Source organism: Amaranthus tricolor, chromosome 13, assembly GCF_026212465.1.
Source record: "Amaranthus tricolor cultivar Red isolate AtriRed21 chromosome 13, ASM2621246v1, whole genome shotgun sequence".
NCBI lineage: Eukaryota > Viridiplantae > Streptophyta > Magnoliopsida > Caryophyllales > Amaranthaceae > Amaranthus > Amaranthus tricolor.
This window is the reverse complement of record NC_080059.1, coordinates 352,722-375,000: the sequence shown is the minus strand read 5'-3', so window position 1 is coordinate 375,000 and position 22,279 is coordinate 352,722. Positions and strand designations below refer to the sequence as shown.

Here is a 22,279-nt window from a genome sequence, read left to right as displayed (position 1 = left end):
TGATGGAAAGGCTCGCAGGGGATCCTCATTCACCAAAAGCGTATACTTTGTGGATGAGACACAAGTCATGATGATCTTAATAAAATGGGAAGGGAAACGCAGAGCTACAAGCATATCCTGGATGAAAATTCCATTCGAGTGTATCATAAGCTTTGCAGAGATCCACTTTTATCAAGCAACTAGATGAGCAACCCTTCCTGGTATAGTGCTAGACCAAGTCATGGCACAGGAGGATGTTAAGTGTAATGTTCCTCCAGCCTACAAAGGCACCTTGTGTTGGACTGATGATGCCTCCAAGAACCTACTTCAGCTAAGATTTTGACAATACATTTATAAATGACATGGCAACAAGAGATAGGCCAGTAGTCACCTGGGCCAGAGGGGCAGGGAACTTTAGGCACTAGGGTGATGGTAGTGAGGCTCCATGCCTTTGAGAGCTTCCCTGTTTGGAAGAAACTATGGATAGTCGTAACAACATCAGGGCCCACCACAGACCAAGCAGCTTTGTAAGACCTGCTATTGTAGCCATCTAAGTCAGGGACTTTGTTGTCATCAATACTCCATATGCCCTTCCTAATATCTTCAGTAGTGAAGGACAGGATAAGGTTCTCCCTCATGGAGCCAGGGGCTTTGTACCAATAATATTCATGTTGACTCTTTGCTTGTCTCGTAGTTTGTTACGTAGTAGCTCAGAGTAAAAAGAAATAAAAGCATGCTTAATAAGACTAGGGTTGCTCACAGTGTTTCCATCTAGTACAAGATTATTGATTTTTTTTATGAGTCGTCCTGTGCTTATACTGTTGTGGAAGAAAGCGGTGTTATCATCATCGTATGTCAACCAATCCACATTAGCTTTTTGCTGCATGAGGGAGCCATACTCCTTTTTTACCTGCTTCAGCGCTTGGGCACACATAAGTTTCTTATCTAGTAGTTCGCTGTTGTGAGGTTCACTATGCACCCTTTCCTGAGCATCTAAGAGCTCCTTCTCAGCATATTGCAGGGCTAGTTGAATTGGGGTGCGGTGAAACTGTTTCTTCAATTCATGTTTCAGAGCTAGCGACTTCTGATGAACTGGGTAGCACATATGCCCCCTAACCTCCTATGTCAAACCCGTTCAACCACCGCAAGGAAGTTTGGTTTAAAAGCCCAGTGGTTACAAAATTTGAACATAGGTTTCCCCCGAATGAGATCAAAGAAATAGACCATAATTGGGAGTGATTGAAATCACCTTCAGGAAGGAAAGAGGCCTCAAACCTAGGGTAAGCATCCACCTACTCCTCATTACATAACGCTCTGTCATTCTACTGAAGACTCTACGGTCTCCAGCTTGCTTGTTATTCCACGTAAAGAATCTGTCAGAATTCTTCATATCATAGAGCTTGCACTGACACATACATTGTCTAAGAGGGAGAACTTCATGTAGGCGAACAGGTTGTCCTAACCTCTCATCAAGATTAGCCACATAGTTGAAGTCTTCCAAGACAATCCACAGGCCTTCACAAGGCAGAGAACCTAGGAGCTAAAGTAACTTCAGTTGTTCATGCTTATCATTGAATCCATACACAAAGGAGCAGTAGAAAGGGTGACTGGTGTTAGGCTTGCAAGCCAGATGAATCAGTTGGCTAGAGCAACATAACACATCAACCTTTAGGATAGCAGGATCCTACCCCACAATAATCCCTCTCCCCTTTATGTCGAGCTAGATTATTCGTAAGACACTAATACGGACACAAGTTGTGGTAAAGTTGGTCAAATCTAGAGCGCTTGACCTTTGTTTCAAGGAGGTCAAATAGGCTAGCATCATGTTGAGAAATGAACATAGCCAATTCTAACTGTTTCCTAGCCACATTCAGCCCCCTGACATTCCACAATAGGATGTTACGCATTGGAGTGATGGGATGTAGCTCACAACATTGTTTCTGGTATATCACAATCATCCTTAAAAGTATGGGTAGCCAATATCTCAAATCCATTACTTGTATTCAAAAATACAGCAGATATAGGTGGCTCAGTAGCAGTAACAGTGGGCACTTTACGTGAAGTGACTAGTTGGAACCCCTCAGCATCCACAATAGGAACCGATGTGGTAGCCACTGGGATGGGTTTAGGGATTCATTTCTAAGTGATACCAGCCCTGCACAAATCCGCTAGGATGTCCAAATTGGTTACATTTACCACATACATGCGGTTTCTAATCATATTGAACCTTAATAGAGATTAGCTCATCATCCTCACTTGTTTAGTTGTTTTCAATCCATTCAATCCATTAAGACTCTTTAGCTTTAGTATATTTGTTTTCAAAGAATATGGTTTTTTCTTTTGTCTAACCCATGCTACAAGTGACAAAGACATATGATAATGGCATTAATTATTTCATTATATTGATATAATTTAGTATTACACTCTTAATTTTCTATTATAAAAAATTAATTTTTAGATTTTAACTAGATTTTTTTATTTAATTTAATCATACTGTTAGTTTTTTAATAAAATTAAAAATACATTGAATTTTTTATATATTTAAAATTTTAATCTATATAATATTAACTTTAACATTCTTAAAAAAAACAAACATTGATTTTAATTTTAACTTTATGACAAAATTTTAGATCCACCAATAGAAGGGTATTCACTATTGACTACATAAATAGTAATGCCTAATCCTAGGCTAGATCCCTACAAAAGAATTGCAAAAATCTAAACGTTACTCCATAAAACAAGGGAAACAAGAATGGAATAAAGAGGGTAATGATGTAATATACTATAATTTACTTTTTTTTATTATTAATTTTGTCTATAATAAATTTAGGTAATATGAGTTTTTCATTTTTTCATATCGTTGACAAAACTCTAATGTTTCTACTAAACCCCAAACTTTTAACTTTTTCTTTTATAGATAAAATGTTAAGTTCTTTGTTAAAGAAAATTAAGTACTAATTTCAAACATATTTTTGAAAAATTTGTTCTATAAGGGTGATTGGAACGTTTGTTTTACGAAAAAAAAAGTTATGATGAATAACCTAAAATTAACAAAAACCTTAACATTTTCTCTATCAAATTGAAAAGTTAGAAACTTTGGGTTACCACACAATAAAAAAAGTTCATCTACAACGTGAAAAAGCCAAAAACTCAAAATCATCATATAGAATTTCCCATAAATTTATCTAACTTTTATTTTTAGATATAATCCTACCAAATTTTATCTATATTTTCTCTCATATTTTAACTTGGTTAGCTTGTTATATTTAATCATTTAATTTATACTCCCTCTGTTCTTTTGGATTTCTATCACTAGAACGTAAATTATTTTTTCATATACTCTCCTTATTTTTATATGTTATTCGCAAATAGAATTTACAAATTTTAATGTCAAACTTTGACTATGATTTCTCTATTTATATGCGATCTTGTTAAATTCGTTTCAATATATAATTTCTAAATATCAACTTTTTAAAATTTTCAAAACACACCATTAAAATTATTAAATTTTAAATTTTCTATTGGAATTTGTAAAAAAATAAATGAAAAAAACATTTGAAAATAAAGATAGTATTTGACATATAAGATGAACATTAAATATTGAGAGTATATGAATAAAGTAGAATAATAAAAACAAAAACGGATACCCCTAGCAACTGAAAATTAAGAAAATCAATAGAGCTGACTACTACTCTACTACTAATGGGAAAAATGAAAAAGAAAGCTGCAAGCATACATATTCATGGATAGACATAGAAAGAGAAACATATGGAATGGACTCATTTTGCCCATTCCCATACAAGCAAACCACTCTCCCCTTCTTTTCCTCTGCCTTTTCCTGCTACATTTTCTGCCATAAGTATAACAACACTGTACTCTTCTACATTTTTTTTCATTTTATACCCAAAAACTCTCCTCCCTATAATCCAAATTATTCTGTCTCTTTTGTGCCTCATTACCCTTAAACTACTTCTTACCTATACTTTCTTTCATTTTCAATATTCAATCATCCAAAGGTATGATTTTTCTTTTGTTTTTCCTTTTAGTTTTGGTTAGAAATGAGTAATCTGTTCTTTGTTTGATATGGGTGGTTTTATTTTGAGTCTTTGGTTAATGGGTAGGTCTTATTTTGTTGTTTTATTTTGGTTTGAGAAAAATGGTTGATTTATCATCTCCTTATTCTTGTTAAAAATAGAGATTATTTGTGGTTTTAAAAAAGCATTTTTATGTTATGGATTTTAAGATGCTTGAACAAGTTTTGATCTTGTGGGTTATCTCATTTCTTTGACAAATGTTAGTTATGCTTTCATTTCCTTTCATGGGTACTAAGAAAATAGAAATTTGGCTAATTTTTCTAATAAATCTTTTAGTTTTTGAAACTCCATAAAAAGCAGGGTAATATAATGTTGTTCTGCACTTCACAATTATTGTAGCAATGAACCTTACTTTATAGTATTTACCATTCCATCTAATTTATCATAAGTTTGCTATTGGATTAATGTGTTGAGATTATTAGAATGCATGTGATATGGGGAATCATGATTTTTCTATATTTTTCAATTTATTTTGCTTTTACTCCTAGATTCTTCACCTTGATGATGGTTTTGGTTGTGATTTGACATTAGAATCTTTGTTTCATGTGATGAAGTTATACTGTTATTGACATTATTGTCTTTTCCACTCACTTAAGGCTCTAGGCAGAGTCATTTCACATTTCTTTATGGAGTATTTTTCATTCATATAATCATATCATTTATATATTTCATTTATATCATTGGATTCTTGTTCTAAATTGTAATGTCTTCCATTTACAAATCAGAATGTTTATACTAGTGTCAAATGGAGGTAGCAAGATGTTTCCATATGTTATCATCCTGTTTGAATGCATATTGTGTTCCTGGATGTAATCCTTATATGAGTATTTGCAATAAGTATAGTTTGGAACATTTATATCATATGCATACCTTATAATTGAGTTTTAATTAGCATTTGCTTAATGGGTTTTCTGTAGGAATGTTTGGAGCTAATGATACCAATCCTATGCTACCTTTCTCAATGGAGGGTTTTAGGTTGCATAACAATGCAAATCTGGTTGTACCACAGATGCAAATAGATGGTCAGTCTCTACTCATTTTCCTTTTGTCTGCATACTAATTAGAACTTTGGTAGCCCGATTGCTTAGTTTTTCTTGCTTTTTTGGATTCCATACAATGGTGGTGTCGTGGTTGGTATTCATGTCTAATTGCTTTTCATTTATTTTGGCACGCACGCCTTAATTGTTGATGTAATGTGTTTGTGACCGTGTCTAGTGATCAACTCCATCAAAGCTGATGGATGAAATCTAGGATTTGATCTGTGGATTGCTCCCGCTACATGGATCAATATAATCGATGGTGATTTTATCTTGGTTGACAAGGTTTATGTAGTTGGTTGGAAAAACTCGGAATGATTTGCGAGTTAATTAGTGATTTCGTGTTCCGGTGGTGTTAAGGGACTAACACCGGAAAGCGTCACATTGACCCCTATTGCGGTTCTTTTTGGTTGTATTGCTGATATGATTATAAACAAAAATGGAGACAAGAACACCATTTTTTAGTTTCTGAGATAGATGTAGTTGGTTCGGAAAATTTGCAATTGCTTTTCTAGTTCATTCATGATTTTTGTTCCTGTGTCTGTTGTTATGGGTCTAACATTCGAATTTGTCGTATTAACCCATATTGTAATTCTTTTTTGTTGTAATGCCGATGCAATGAACATAGTTGGGGACAAGAACACCAGTTTTTTAAGTCTACCGGAGAAACAAGCATTGAGGACGCCAAACTTCATTCAGCACAAGTTTCCTGTGACATCCTATGACAATAATTGCCAGAATGATGCTGCACGAGCCAGGAATATGTTGAAGCAAATCCCTGTCTCTACTGGTCTCAAGCTTTCATACGGAGAAGAGGAGCGAAGTTCGTCTATTTCATCTCCTGGTGAAAGCATGAGGGTTATTTTGTCATCGATACTGTCTCAGTCCCACAATAATAATCTGCAATCGGAGTTTGCACGACAGAGTGATGAATTCGATCAGTATATCATGATACAGGTGCATTCACTTTCCTTTTGTGTTTTGCTATGTTTATTTTCCAATTGCTCCGTGTTTTATCTTACTAAGCGTTCATTCATTATTTGATGTGTAATTGGTGTAAATTTTGTGGCCATGATACGGCATTGATCTTGTGTGCATCCGACTGTAAATCTCCTATCTTGTGCTAGTAGAGTATCTGATCAATCACAAAATGCAACTGTCGTGATAACAAATGAAAATCATTCGTCACTTATACTTGTGTACTTGTATGACCATATTTGAAAATATAAATTCGACATTCCTAGGAAATAAGCTATAGGCGGTTTTTAAACGTCTTGAAGGGTGCATCAAATGATCCAAAGTGCTAGGTTATATGAACCAATCATAATATACTAGGTTCGTTGTCAACACATTTCTGATCTGATAGTTTCAAACAGGAAGAAAACATCAGGAAGGGTATTACAGAACTAAATCATCGACACACGATTTCTCTGTTGAATGCTGTCGAGAAAGAAGTGAACCTCAGAATGCATGAGAAAGACGTTGAGATACAGACTTTGAACCAGATAAACAAGGAGCTAATGGAGAAAATAAGGCTGATGGCGATAGAAGCTCAGTTGTGGCACTCGAGAGCAAAACAAAATGAGGCTCTTGTCAACGTCTTAAGGAATAACATTAATCAAGTCTTTCTGCAAGGTGCTGCTGCATTGAAGGAAGGGTGTGGCGATAATATGGAAGATGATGCTGTTTCTTCGTGCAATCGGAATCTTCTAGAACCTTCATTTGATCATCGAAACGTTGTTTCTTCGAAAGAGCTGGTGAACTGCAAGGTATGCAAGAGTAAGGAAGTTTCTGTTCTGATAATGCCTTGCAGACACTTGTGCCTTTGTATAGATTGCTGTGTTTTCATTGATGTTTGCCCTGTTTGTCGAGTGAAAAAGGCAGGAATTTTACAAGTATACATGTCTTGAAGAAAAAAAAAAAAAAAAAACGTGATTTAATGAGATTTGTGATTAACTAATATGGAAAGAATTTTTTTTGTAAAAACTGCCTCGATAGTTTGTTGATTATCTTTGAAGAAAGTGAAAGAAAATCAACGATAAAATTAGCAATGTCGGTTTTATGGGTTGATCAGAAGTTTGTTGATAAGAGTTTATGGAAAATAGTATGCAAAATTTTGAACTTGTATATGTATATATTTTATTTATTACTTATATAACTCCAAAAATAAAAAATGAGACCTATCAAAGATACTAGTTGGTTGATCGTGAAGACATGTTATGTGTAATATTAATTGTTAAATTTCTCTGACAACAATAACTATGTCTTTTAAGCCCAAAAAATATATATAAATTTCATGAATTTTTTTCACATTTACAATTAAAACTCAACATAAAACCTTGAATTATGATGTATGAACCACTTCTATCATCATCAAAGATGCATGAAAACATGCAAAGCTAGTCAACTTTCAACTCCAACAATTTAGTTAACAAACTCAATTTTTTCCACATGACCAAAATCTTTAAAGACAATGGATTTAGGGGGTGTTTGGTATACTTATTTTGGGCCTAGGTAATAGTATCATTTAATTCAATTCATTACTCATTGTTTGTTATGTGATATGTGTAGCCCAATCCGTTACCTCAAGAAAACAGATTACGTTACTTTGTTACTGCTCATTTTATTCCCGAATCAACATCCGTTAATCAACTTGGTCTCATCTGATATGAAGTCCCTCTACACCTTCATAGGAATTTATGGGTAAAAAGTGTTTTTCTTATGAGGGTGTGACAGAAAAAGTGTAGGATTTTTCTTTTTATTCTTAATTGTGAAGGGGATTCTGATGAACTTATTAGCAGACTGATCAGTAAATTACAGTGTGTAAATGCATTGCTTAGGTCATTAATTTGGTGCAGAATTTTTGCATCTGTCTATACTTCATTTGCTTTTGTCAAATTTTCTTCATACAAGTAATAATTTCAACAAAAATTGTGTCCTCCATCTCCTCTCTCCTACCATCTAAACTTGGTTTCTTCTTCCTTAAATATAAGATGTGATTTCTCTCTCATCCATCTCCAATTAGAGCATGTATTCTTTTGTGAACTTCAATTGTAGCTAATTTAGTACCTTAATACCATACCACTCCATTTGAGGTTAATTAAATACTTCACTATAAATGCCAAACCATAAAAAAAAATTATTCCAAGAATTAATTTTCCATTACTGTATCATCATCCTTAACTATTTCATACGAAAAATTATCTTGCTGGCTTAGTAGTAAACTAGTAGTACTAGTAATCCAGACGAGCTCTTAGTGTTATCATTCAAGTTGTGAGGGTTGCTGAAAAGTTTGTGTGCTCTTAGTATTTCATTAAACTTGCTATCCGTCTTCTTTACATGCAAAAATGAACACCAACCTTAAACATCACCGTCCTTTTTATTTGATCCTCACCTCTATTTTAATGAATTTACAATTTTAAACCTGAACGTAAAATTTTTTATATATGCTTCAACCTCACTAAGTAATACCCTTATCACTCTTAAAACACATAATTACAACATAAAATTTGAGGAGCAAAAGCTAAGAAATTCAAAACGCAAGTAATTAATCGAGGTAGTTTTTATTCGAATTTTATTAAAATAAATTTTTTATAAAAAATTATAAAAATAAAGGGGATCACGTGCGCCTCACCCCAATGTTTTATTTTTTTTTATTATTCTTTTCAATGACACTATCTTAATATATTGAATTTGTTTAACACACTTAAATTTCATTTAATAACACTATTATCACTTTAAAAACATTAAATCAAAAGTTTAAACGCAATCCCGAATATTTTTATCGCGAACCTATATATATTGAATTTTCTGTAGTGCCCCTGGATAATATAAGAATTCAAACACGGTAATATCTCTCTAAAATCTCTCTAAAAACGCTCTCTGAGTTTAAACAAGCTACAAGTTGGAATCGATTTACAATGGCTAACGAAAGCAACTATGAATCCGATTGGGTACGTACTTTAATAGATTCGAATGAGTGTTATTTTTAAAAATAAAAAAAAAATTGAAGTCGCATCCTTGAATTGGTATTCAAATGTATACACAAGCATTATAAAAGATTGTCCATAGTATAAATTCGAATACTCTTATGCATATATTTGAAAATGATAGCTTTCACTTGGAAATTTATAAATTGATTTAAATTTTAATGTCTGACAAATTAATAAAATTTAATTTTAAATTTAAGTTAATTTTATCATTATTTTAGAAGTAGGTAAAGTTAAAATTTGAGAATGACTTTTCAATCATTTTCCACTTCTCAAATTATTCCATGATGATTCCATCATCATCATCATCATCATTATCAGTACACAGTGTATATTGTATCCCGCTCATATGAATTTTGATCAGGGTTTGGAGAAGGTAGGAACGGCTACCCATACCCATAAAAGAGGGTACGGCCAATAAGTCATTCGGCTCGAGAAAAATTCTCATTAAGAGAAGTTAAAAACAACTCATCTAATCTCATTCTCTAAATTACTTGTTTCCATAATTAAAACCTAAAATTTTTTAAAAAAAAATACTTATTTTCAAACATAACCTTAAGAAATTAGGTTTGTATAATGTCATATTTAGTTATGTTTAAACCTTGGTTGAAAATTGTTGTAAGTGGAGGAGTTTTAGTTGAATATTTTTCTATTTTTAGTTGAATAAATGAAAGAAATGGCAACCACAAATACTATTATCGTGAAGATGCTTCTTTTTCGTCTCTTTTCCATTCTCTTACAATTAATTCCACATGTATTTTTTTCGTCAATATTCTCCTAAATCTAATATATAATCCCAATTCAAACAAAATGTTAAAACTAAAGGAATTTAATTTTCGCCTCAGAAAAAAAAAAGAGTTAATTTAGCTCTTTTGTCCAGTCAGAAAATATAATGAAAACATCAAAATTGCCAGCTAATTGAAAGCCATTTGCAAAGAGTCACCATTTCATATTCTTGTTCTCTTGCAAATTAAAGAAGAATGGACCATGATTTTTGTAAGACTCCCCATTTGGTGCATACTTTTTTTGTCTTCTCCATTTTGTTGAACTTAAGCATTTATTCTCTATTGTAAACTTACAAGAATCACTACTTCATCTTCTTCATCATCATCACTAATTGATGATTACTTAATACTCTCTCCAATCTTTTTTTTTTTCATTTTAAGTTTGTTCATTTTAAAAGAGATAAATTTTTTAAATTAGATTTTTAAAGTATTTATTAAAAATAAAATATATTCATATGAAATCTTATTAGATTTTTCTTGATGTAAAATTTTTTAATATATAATTTTTATAAGTTTTTATGATGCGTACTTAGAAATATTAAGACTTAAAATTTGCTAAAAGTACGTGCAAAAGGTAAAATGGAGAAACAAAAAGAAACGAATACAATACGATCATATTTAACATAAATACATAACCCCTCAAATTAATATATATCTTAATGTTCAACATAAATAAATACATAACTCCTGAACTTAAAGCAAGGATTTGAGTTACAAAAAGATATTAAAATTTTTAATCCATAAAATATTCTCTGATCTTTGAAATTGAATTTCCTAAATGAAAAAAAAAGGAATTTTAATATTAGTAAATGGTGTATAACTATATAGTTGGTTAGTTATTGCATTTCAAAATTAAAAAATTAGGAGTAATTTTGGAATATGAATAATCCAACAATAAGGTTTACTTTGCTTAGTAAAGAACAACTTTAATCAATGTGAAATTGCACTAAAATTAAAAAAAAAAACAATTTATTTATGTTTTGAAAGTTTGGTTTTGAATAGATAAAAGGTTATTTAATTTAAAATTGAGTTCATCGCAGACTACAGCTTTTGTATTTGTTTAAGTAAATTGAGTTAGTTTAGTTCTTAGTTCTTAGTATATTCTTATAAATCAAAAACGGTATACAATTACTCGTGAGCTTAATACTTGATTTGTCAACTTATCAATAGAAAAATGTCAAAATTATATTTATTTACTCGTAATATTTTCTCCTCATTTTCATATAAAGTATTTTATGATGATTAATTGATTTCTTTCATAAACTTTTTATGCAATATTATTCCTAATCATATTTTATTTTTTTTTTACACATCTCCACCAAATCCCACCAACCAAAAAAGTGAACCCTTCTCAATTTGGAATCCATCCACCAAACCTACCAAATTCATTTCCTCTTTTCCCGATTACAAAAAAATTTTATTTCCAAGATAGTAGACCCATAAAATAAATAAGTAGTACTACTTGTAGTTTTAAAGTCTATGTACAAAATTAAATAATAAAAATATCAAATTGAAGTATTAATTATTTTAAGGAAAAATTATTATGAATAATATAATATTTTTTTTTTAATTTTCCTATAATAATAACAACTATTAATTAACTATGAATAATACCAACTTAGAAGGACATTTTGTCTTATAGTTTGATTTTCTACATGTTAGGGATTTTCTAGGAAAACACCCCTTTAAGTTGGTATTATTTATAGTTAATCAATAGTTGATATTATTGTAGAAAAATTAACAAAATATTGTATTAATCACGGTAATTTTTTCTTATTTTAATTGTTGTGTAAGTTAACTATAAGTTATCAATTTATTACTTCCTCGTATTATAGTTGAATGTCTTACTAGCTTTTGTACCATCGTTGGTGCACTACTTCAATCTTAAATAAAATGTATAAATACTTGTGTTTGGTTAAATAAAAAATAAAATATTACTCTTTATAAAATTTACATTGAGATAAATTAAATAAGATCAATAATAAAAAATAATAACAAATAAAATATTTGATCAGTACCAGTTAGATCTTTGCCTATTTAACAAAAAAATAATTAAAATTTATTGGATCTCTAGCTTGATCTTAGGATATTTGCAACACTCACCTCTCTCTCTCTCTATATAAATTATCTTGGCTACTTGGCTACTTTTTTTTTATGTTATATTGATAATAATATCAATAGTTTTAAAATTAAATAATATGTTATGCCTGGACAAGGTAAGCATTTGCTTAGATTTTTCTATTTTTTAAATATAGATTAAAAAATATTACTTTTATTTTAAAATACTTATAACTCGCTGTAATGTGTTGGAAAAATAGAACGATCAATTGCAAAGAATAAAATAATATTCATAATTCTAAAGCATATGCATAAAAAAAATTTAAAATATCAAACATAATTATATTTTTCGACGCATTGTTTGAAATTAAATTATCATAAGAGTAAATAATCTAATTTATATCACAAATTTTAGAAAAAAATAACTTCCGTTTATCCTCATTTTAATATTTTTAATAATTAATAATTTAGTAATGCTTATGTCCTTATATATCTTTCACTAACTTCATTTTAAAATTTTTACATTTATATTTCTTATGATTCCTATATCTTTTCCACTAACTTTATAAATTCCATTTTTTAATTAGTTTTGGTCGTCATATTTTTACACCAGCTTTCTTTTAATATTTTTTAAAATTATAATTTTCACTTTTCCTACATTAAATATATTACTCAATAAAATAATAAATTTAATATCTTAAAAATTCTATTTTTCTTAATTTCTGTCAATATTTATATAAAAACTTCATTAAAAATCGGGTAATATTAATACTAATATTTATATAGTAAGTAACTCCTCGAATTAAGATAATGATTACTGATAAAAAGAAGAATATGCGTCCATTGTGATTTCCTCTATCTCCTTAGTCCTTACTTTCTTACAGATCCTTTTTGGCGGAGCCTCCCAGGTTACCAACTCAACCCACGAAAATGCAGAGCACTGCAATTTCAATCTCACCTTCAATCCCTCTAATTAAATCTCGCCAAAACCCTAATTACAGCCATTCTCATCTTCTCTCCCTTCCTTCTCGTCCTTCTATCTACTCTAATTCGCGGCGTTTGACAGTTGTTAACAGTTGTGTTGATAATGGGAATTCCAGCTTTAATTTGAGCCGTAAATCGTCTGGAATTGATGGATTGATACCTCTTCCGTCGTCGTTGAAGTTTTCTGGTAAAAAATCGGAGAATGATTTCGTTGTTAAGGCTACTTCTGTCCCTGAAAGTGCTGATGCTGGTGATGCGCCGGAAACACCTGCGATTGGACGCACTCTGGAGCTTGGGATCTTGTTTGGGCTTTGGTATCTTTTTAACATCTACTTCAACATATACAACAAACAGGTTTGAAATTTTATGTAGTATTTTGTTTTGAGTATTTAGATGTGGGATCACTATGACTATTTTATCATTTTATGTGATCTTTGCCTTTTACTTTTATATGCTTGATGAATGAAATGAAATCAAGTGACTAGGTTACTTACCTATTTGGTTTGCAAAATGATGCTATGATACTTGGATGTTTAGTTGTTTACTCACTGTTAAGGTTTGCGTTTAAATCAAGCATATGTTAGAAATGAAATTTCTTGATATTAAACTTATACTGAAGTGATGCTAAACTGATAAGACCAAAAGGATATATACTCCCTCCTAGTAAAAAGAAATTATGATTTTTTTATTATTTAGAAATTTTTTATGTAAATTTTCAAAATTTTTCTGAAATTTTAAATTAATTTTTCAGTATACTTTTTGGTGAATTACCTACTTTAGCATGTAATCGGATTACTCAAATTTACCATAGGCAAATACCATCTATAGTTGAAATTATTTCTGGTTAATTAATAGGTAGAATTATTGTAGTAAAATTACGAAAAAATTAGATTATTTTAGGTAAATTTTCCTTTTCATATTGGGTCATGTCACGCTATATGTATCATTTCCATTTTGAATATATTAACTTTACCGATTTACAATTTAACTTTTTCACAACTTTACCCTTAGTAACCCCGCTTTACCTCTATTGAAATTTAAAATCACTAGTTTCCCCGCTTTACCTCTATCAAAATTTAAAATCACTATTTTTTTTTCTTTCACTTTCACACGTGGTCCATTTGACCACCTAAAAATGGTGAAAAGTCAACTGGTACACATTAGATGAATAGGAGGGAGTATTTTGCATTTGGAATATTGATGTATCTATGAACTTGATAATCAGTATATGCTACTGGCGTTGATCTTTCTACTGATTGAATGAACTTTTGCTTTGGAAGTTAGTAATAGTAATTGATTTGTAAGTCGGGAAAGGTTACACATTACGTTTTGTGTATGTCAAAACAACATAAACTAATGTGTTGTTAGACTTCCATTGGATATTTCCAGGCAGCAAGAATAACAACAATTGTTGAACCTTAGTCCCTAAAAGAACATGAATTCTTCTTCATTCATTCCCATTTTCTACCATCTCAATTTACAAGTCTAGATTTTTATATCCGTTTTTCACTTCAGTACTTCGAGTCATATTCCATCATCATCGCCCTCCTATTAAGTCTCTTTCATCTTTCATCTTTTCAAATAGTTTTGCTAGCTAGCTTATATTAATTCTCATTATCATTTCCACCATTTTATACCAACAACCAAAAGGATCATTAGTGTATGTGTAATGGATCCCATAAATGGAGAAAAGGCAGATATATAGTGGAAACTCTAAGGTAAAGGGAAAAAGGAAGCTTGAAATCTAAACTTTATGTGTTTTTTCATGGAAAAGATTTTTGATTTGTGCAAAGTATATAGTTTCAAGTTGGGGTAGTTGATGAAAAGATAGAGCAAGAGGGGAAAAGAGCCATTTTAGATGACTTATTTGTTATCATGTATAGGAGTCAAAATTAATGGGTGAAAAATGAGTAGAGTTTTTATTGTTCTCGTTGCTTATTTTTCCTTGGAAGTTTGAGAAATGGAACAAAAAAGATGGGGTAATAAGGAAAATGTGTTGCGATGAGGTTTGTTGGTGGTGGCCTCTGTGGCAGTGTTTTGTGCTACTACTTTGTGTATGATCAAAACCCTTTTCAATTGGAGTGTTTAATACTTGGATTTTGTATCATAGGACCATGACGCTATTACGAATAAGAATCCGAGGTTGTAGCTGAGCTAGTTTAAGATGGTATGTTTGAAGAATTGGGTAATTATGTATCTTATTTAGGGTTTTTTTGGGCCAGATGAATTTATGTGGAGTACAGTTTAGAAGCAGGATACCATTGAGGCAGGCTGCTTATGTTTCTTATAAATCCATTTGCTAGGATTATTAACGTAGTAGGCACCGAAAGCATATGGCTTTACTTGGACTTCGAAGTTGGGACTTTGTTGGACTTTGGCATGTTTAAAAATCTTCTCTTTCATGATAGTATAAGGTACCCCACGCATTTGTTAGTGTAACCATTTAAAGTGTAGGTAATAACACTGCTTTAAAATGATATAGACTAATCTCATGATAGTAAGGCAATGCTTGTTTTAATGCTCTATAAATCAGTGGCTCTCTCCTTGCAAGAGTTTTTGTGTTGGTGATGTTTGATGATCTTTTCTGCAGGTTTTGAAGGTATATCATTATCCTGTGACTGTCACTGTGGTTCAGTTTGCTGTCGGGTCAGTGCTTGTTATATTAATGTGGATTTTTAATCTCTACAAGAAACCAAAAGTTAGCGCTGGACAGGTAGTTTTCAACTTACAAAATCTTTTATATTTCTATTTGTGGAATATTTATTTTTGCCGCATTGTATCCTCCTTTTTCTTTATTTTGTTTTCCAGCTAGCTGCCATCTTGCCATTAGCTATCGTTCACACTCTAGGCAACCTATTTACCAATATGAGTCTTGGAAAAGTAGCTGTGTCATTCACGCACACAATTAAAGCCATGGAGCCATTTTTCTCTGTATTACTGTCGGCAGCCTTTCTGGGAGAGGTATACTCTACTATTTGTATTTATTGTTTACTTTCACATACATAGAATTTATTGAGAGCGTGAAAGATTTCCCTGATGTGATTGATGAGCCAACCAAGATACACTATAATTATGAAATGATTTTTGTTTAATTTTTTTTATGATTGTTCGTCTCAGACTCCTACTCCTTCGGTGGTGCTCTGTCTTCTTCCCATTGTTGGAGGTGTGGCTCTTGCTTCAGTGACAGAGGCCTCTTTTAATTGGTTTGTGACTTTACATGCTGACATCTTTAAAGGTAGCCTTCCATTATGCACCAGGATAATTGGCACAAAATTTTCTAAATCATTTGTTTGAGTCATGTAGGTCTGGATTTTGGAGTGCTATGGCTTCTAATTTGACAAATCAATCTCGTAATGTGCTTAGCAAGAAGGTCATGGTGAAAAAAGAGGTAATCTTACTGTCAAGATCAGGTTTTTGTCTCTATTTGTACTGAGCTCTTCCCAACCTTTTTTATGGCTTGTGTAGATTTTATTTTCATTTTCTTTTTTATACAAAAATATATAAAAATATTTATGGTATTGTATTAAATCCAAGACCTTGCAACTGACAGGAATCTATAGACAATATCACACTCTTCTCCATAATTACTTTGATGTCCTTTGTACTTCTAGCCCCAGTAACTGTTTTTATGGAAGGTGTCAAGTTCACTCCAACATATATGGAAGCTGCTGTAAGTGCTCTTTCTTCTGCAACCCCTCTATTTGAGCTTTTAGATCCTACAGGTTAATCTTTATAATATGTTGAGTAATGTAATTTTCCGTTGTTTAAGGGATTGAATGTCCAACAAGTGTATGTAAGGTCCTTGCTGGCTGGGCTTTGCTTCCACGCTTATCAGCAGGTATAACACCATCTGTATTTATCCCCTTGTACTTTGTAATTATGCTTTGTCTTGGCTTTTGTACAACAATTTTCCTTGAAGTTTACTTTCATCTTTACATTCTTTCATCCGATCTTTACTGCATAGTGTTTTAAAATTTGATGATTGGTGGTTCATGCTTCTTCTTTTTGCTTATCACCATTTTTTAATCAAAAGTTGTCAACAGTTTAAATTATCTAGTAGAATGTAGGAGCCAATAATCATTCACAACAGAATGTAGAAGCTGCTTTTGACTAGCACTTGTCTCCAACTCTCCTTATTGCACGCGATGTCTTAGTTACATCATACCTTACTATGATAGCCAAATTTAGTACATTGCAAGGGACTTGAGGGTTTATGGTCCTAATCCATGGAAGATGTGGAATCGACAACTTAAATGCGGGGGGGTAGAGTAGAGTTGTTGTAGTGGCTCTTAGGCCACTTAATCTTTAGCTCTTTACTAGTCTTAATTTTTAATATTTCTTGGGGTTCTCTCCAATTCTATGCTTGTATAGATACCTCCCTCTCCTTTCCAATCCTTATAAACCTGCTATGATGCAATTAATTCTCTTTTCCTCTCTATCTATTTAAACCTCTTTATTCACCCTATGACAGTTCAAGCCATGCTTGATGATCTTGGCTATATAACTAACTGGGAGATTTGAGTGTGGTTGTTGAAGGTGGGGCTGCTTCTGCTTCATCAACTTCATATCTTTTGGAGGCAATGCTTTGGTTTTCTTAAGTGATAGACTGTTTGGAGAAGGGGAAAATTGAGATGAAACAAGTTGGCCAAAAGGGTATTAACTTCATGGAAACATCATTAAATCATTATATTCACTTGGAAATGGATGAATTATCTTTCACTTTTATTGATCTGATTCTTTTTATTCTGTTCCTTTTAATGGGGAAATAAATGTGTTTATAATCAATCACCTATGAATGCTCCTCCATTCATTACCAATTTCAAAATTAGGTAAACGGCTTGGATTGTGATAGGTTATTGACAACGAAAATAAAACACCGTCACTTGTCATAACATGAACCAATCTCAAATTCACATAGGAAAGTCACACACACAACACACTACACATTTTGCACCCTAGTAGTGAAAAGTGTGAAAACCATTTCAGTGACTTATAAAAGTGAAACGAATATTACCCAAATGGATTTTTTGATTATGAGAAATAATAGGGGAAGTTGTATTTTCCAGTCATACTAGATGTGTGTATTCAGTATTCACCTACTCTAACTTCTAGTCCTCAATGTTTGTATGCAACAAAATCCTCATGAATTTAAAATCCAAGGTAACGAACAATTAAGTAATGTTTAAGGAAGATGTAATTGAATTGTAAACTATAGAAAAGTTGGTAGTTAAACTATAAAAAATTATATAAAAAAAGTAATATGATGCAAAATGTTGGTAGTTAAATACCATATTCCTGTCTACAAAAACAAAGAGGATGTGCAAGACTATCACAACTATCCAAAAATTAAGCCAATGAGCCATATCATGGAGTTATGAGAGGCTGTTAGATTACGGCCTAAGATGTATTTTTGAAAACCAATTTGTTTATTAATAAACAATCTAATATATTATGCTAGCTATTCATCTAATATGACAACAAATGAAAGCTATTCATTTTTATTAATTTGGATAGACTTATGACAAAGTATTAAAGGAAATACTTTGTGGGTTATGGAAATGAAATTTATGCCACATCAGTACATCAATATACTTCAAACTACGTACGGGTAAGTATACACCAACATTATGATAAGTGATGTAAGATATCTCTATAAGTATCGATTTTTTGTGACAATTGTAGATGAATCACAAGACCTATCCAAGACAAAGTTTCACGGTGCATAAACATCATATTAATGAACAAATCTAGAAATTGGGTTAACGGTAACTTGGTAAGCTAGAATGTGGAGACTATAATCAAAAGATACTAAACTAAGTTGCAGTAGGACAATTTGAAATGTCACTTTGGCGATCAAGGTGGTCTATTGGGTTAAAGGAAAAATTCTTTCGCATTGAAATTAAATAAGCACTACTATATTACCGAGAATAGTGGACTTTAAAAAAGATGTTAGTAGATATATGAGGGTAGCTCAAATGTGTTTGTTTAATTGGTTGAATGAACGTATTGTGAAGGTTTTAATATAAAAAACATAAGAATCGTGGAGTCTTAAGAAAAAATCATTTATGTTAGTTTGGTCATGTTTAAAAAGACTGAGTAATTCACCAAGAATTGGGAGAAAGAATTAGGTTCAAGTTGTAGTGGATAGCCAAAGTAAAGAAAGATATGAAGAATTGAGATGTACAAAAGCTTATGACTATAGATATGAATGAATTGAGGTGGAGGAGTATTTGGATGATTATTGACATCTATTTTCTTGTAGATCAGTATTTGATAAGGCTAAATGAAGTATAGTCTTTGTTAGCAACAATCTATCATGTTTATTTGTTTTGGCCTTTTGGGTCATGTAGTCGATCTCATATTGGGATCAAGACTGAGGTGGCATTATTGTGTTTTTGTCTTTCGTGCTTGATTTGTTTGGATATTTAGATTTTTGAATCTATGTAGGTGTATTGTGAAATTATGAAATTGATACATTGATGTTGATATGTGAAGGGGGCTGGGTCCTTGGGGTTGTCTGGTGATGTGAGGTTGAGCAAAGGGCTGTGATATGGTACTGCATAGAAGAATAGCGTAGTAACAGAGACAATAAGCACAGAATCAGTAAGAGATAATAAGAGAAGAATAATGGTATTAGCAAAGAACTTTTCAAGTGGGCTTAAGACTCCCATACTAGAAACCCCATTTTCTGGATGATTTCCTTCTATACAACCCTTTAATTATGTATAGAACTTCATTTTACATTCCCTTTGCATCCCCTTTTTTAAGCTGTACCATGTTGATGATTTTCCAGCCTATAGTTGGAATTTGTCATCTGTTAACTGGACTCCTCTTCTTTACTTTGACCATCTTGCCCATTCTTGCTTCTTTGTTTGCCATTTGTGGAGTATGTAAACTGCAAAGGAAGCCTTCATATCTGTGCTGCTTGCCTGCTTCCTCAAGAAAACTTGGATCTGTAACACAACAGTATTAGCCATCCAAAGTTGCTAGCCATCATAGAAATAATAAAATACTCGGCTTGGAATAGATTTTTGAAAGAGTTTTCAGGTCATTTTTTGATTTTACAATGGAGTATGCCTTTATGATAATTGGTTCGGTGGGTTTTTTACGTCAAGGAACGGTGGGAGGATACCCAAGATTTACTTTCATGCAATTATCTGCGGCATTTTGACCGCCTTCATAAGCTCATCTAGAGGTGACATTCTTAGTTGAATAGGCTATTCCTGAGGTATTAAAGAGCTTAATATATGCTTTTCGCTGCTGTAGCCTGTATGTGTTGGTGTCACTATTAATCTTTCATACTTGTAGCTTAATTCCAACAAACTTCATATTGTTAAGGCTTTGGCATTGATATTGGGCAAAGATTGCTATTCATTTTGTGAGAAGTCAATATATTTTTTTTCATTGCGGAATAGAACTGGCTGACTTTTTTTGAATTATATAAATACACTAATAAGCCTATGTTTAATGAATCTAGTTATTGGTCTTTTCTAAAGTCTAGTCATCTTCCTTTAGAGACACTATTCCATTATCTCATTCATTTCTATGATCGTACAGGTTTCTTACATGATACTCCAAAAGGTATCTCCAGTTACTCATTCTGTCGGTAACTGTGTGAAGAGGGTGGTTGTCATTACCAGCTCTGTTTTATTCTTCAAGACACCAGTTTCACCTATCAATGCTCTAGGTAAGGCTTTTTAAAAATGATTTACTTGTTTTATTCGTGCAAATTAATCAATTTTGATGTGGACTTTAGTCTCTGAAAAAAATCATTTTTTGAAATGACCATACTGTATATTGATGTTTGTAGGAAATTTTAAATTTTAGTAGTGCAGTACCATCTTTGTAATACCCTATCTAAGATTAGCTACCTTCTATTTAGTTTTTAAATTGAACTGCCTTCAGTTATGAATTTGTTGGAACCACTATTTGCCAAAGCTATTGCTAACCATCAAAAAATTCCATCAGTTGATAGTGCTTCCTACAGCATATTTATACATTTGGGTAATGTTTTAAAAAAACATAAAACTTAAAGTTAGTAATTAACACTAATGAATTCTTGATTTGTCAAAATTTTTACTTTAGTCTTTGTTAAGAAGATTTCCCACATTGATTATTTTTGTTTGAAATCCCACGTTAATTTATTTTGATTTGTGTATTTCCCATATTGTTCAGATTCAATACTTGGGCATTCTGGTAAAAAATTTCAATCTATTTCTTGAGTTATATGGTGTCCACAAGTATAAATGAGGAATATTATGAATCTGTCCCAAATTTCTTATAGTATCACAAGTCTTTCCTTTGTCAGCGTAATGTTGTTCGCTAGATTATCGTTTAACATACCTATTCCTCACCTGTGAAAAGAAGTCTGAATAGCCATATTGTGTTGACGCTGACTATTTGCCTACTGACATAAAGCTCTGTTGTCATTCTTGTAGGAACCGGAATTGCACTGGCTGGAGTTTTTCTATATTCAAGAGTAAAGAGCATTAAGGCAAAGCCAAAGGCCGCTTAGTTTTGGTTAGTGTTTGTCTCTACTTTCTATAGGTAAAGAACCATATTTTATTGGAAGAACTACTCTTTTTTCCTGTTGAATATTTTTTCCAAATGCTTGGGCGTTGTGTTATTTCTGATTTTGAACGACTTCATGAAGTTTATTTTAGGCAAACAGTCAATTATGTAGTTTTTTTATTCATTTGGAAGTTTTGTTATGTAAAATTGAGCCATACACCTCATTTATAATTCGTAATATTAGAAACTGAATATCATCGCTAGTATTACCTTTTCATGTCTTCCCTTATCTTCCTGTGTTACATATACAGGCTAGTTTACTAGATTTTTAAGCAGATAGACAATCTTGTAAACTTGCTTCTCTAGGTTTTTCACTTGATTGATTGCTAACATTGATTTAAACTTGATTTGAAGAAAACCATTATGGTTTCTTACATTTGATTGGTTTAGTGGCGCTTGTTCAGCTAATCAGCTTGAATTATGACGAACACGAATATTGCTTTTCTGCTTAAGTTGCCATTTTGCCTCCAATTTTTCCCTTAAGCACCCGAACTGAGGAAATTGTGCAATGTGGTAGTTGAAAATTAAACCCAGATTTTCAACTCTCTCCTGCGCAACCAATGTAATTTGCCATGACTCATCACCTGACTGCTGCTGATATCGGGGCTTCTGAGTCCTGACCATCCGCCGCTGCTATGAGATGTTGGCATGTTGCTGCTGCTACCGTTATATTGATGAAAATGATGAATGTTGATGTTGCTTCTATTCATATTTCCCATGGCTAATAAGAAAGCTGTGAGTGTCTTTACACTTAATTGAAATGATGTGTTTGATCATGTTGA

General features: G+C 32.1%; 3 protein-coding genes across 4 annotated transcripts in view; 2 read left to right on the top strand and 1 right to left on the bottom strand.

Moving 5' to 3' along the window:
* The window catches only part of LOC130797625 (E3 ubiquitin-protein ligase BOI-like), an 11,234-nt gene extending 3,540 nt beyond the window's left edge, over positions 1-7,694 (top strand). Inside the window, exons 1-4 of one of the 2 annotated variants that reach the window (XM_057660292.1) lie at positions 3,905-3,995; positions 4,991-5,095; positions 5,739-6,067; positions 6,487-7,694. In XM_057660292.1, coding sequence (XP_057516275.1) covers positions 4,993-5,095; positions 5,739-6,067; positions 6,487-7,020 — 966 coding nt within the window. In that variant the 5' untranslated portion in view covers positions 3,905-3,995; positions 4,991-4,992 and the 3' untranslated portion in view covers positions 7,021-7,694. Of the gene's footprint in view, positions 1-3,904; positions 3,996-4,990; positions 5,096-5,738; positions 6,068-6,486 lie in introns of those variants that run through there. The other variant, XM_057660291.1, reaches the window with a different exon arrangement.
* LOC130798189 (uncharacterized) lies at positions 77-617 on the bottom strand. Its single transcript, XM_057661078.1, has 2 exons — positions 271-617; positions 77-197 (listed from the first exon to the last, which is right to left on the bottom strand). Exons 1-2 carry the CDS (start codon positions 615-617, stop codon positions 77-79), a joined length of 468 nt encoding a protein of 155 aa, XP_057517061.1.
* A 5,036-nt stretch (positions 7,695-12,730) lies between the features above and the next one.
* Positions 12,731-21,714, top strand: LOC130797624 (phosphoenolpyruvate/phosphate translocator 1, chloroplastic). Its single transcript, XM_057660290.1, has 9 exons — positions 12,731-13,280; positions 15,517-15,639; positions 15,735-15,887; positions 16,044-16,129; positions 16,230-16,314; positions 16,477-16,596; positions 16,696-16,764; positions 20,484-20,613; positions 21,365-21,714. The coding sequence occupies exons 1-9, from the start codon at positions 12,873-12,875 to the stop codon at positions 21,439-21,441; spliced, it is 1,251 nt and encodes a 416-aa protein (XP_057516273.1). The 5' UTR covers positions 12,731-12,872; the 3' UTR covers positions 21,442-21,714.
* The last annotated feature ends 565 nt before the right edge of the window (positions 21,715-22,279 follow it).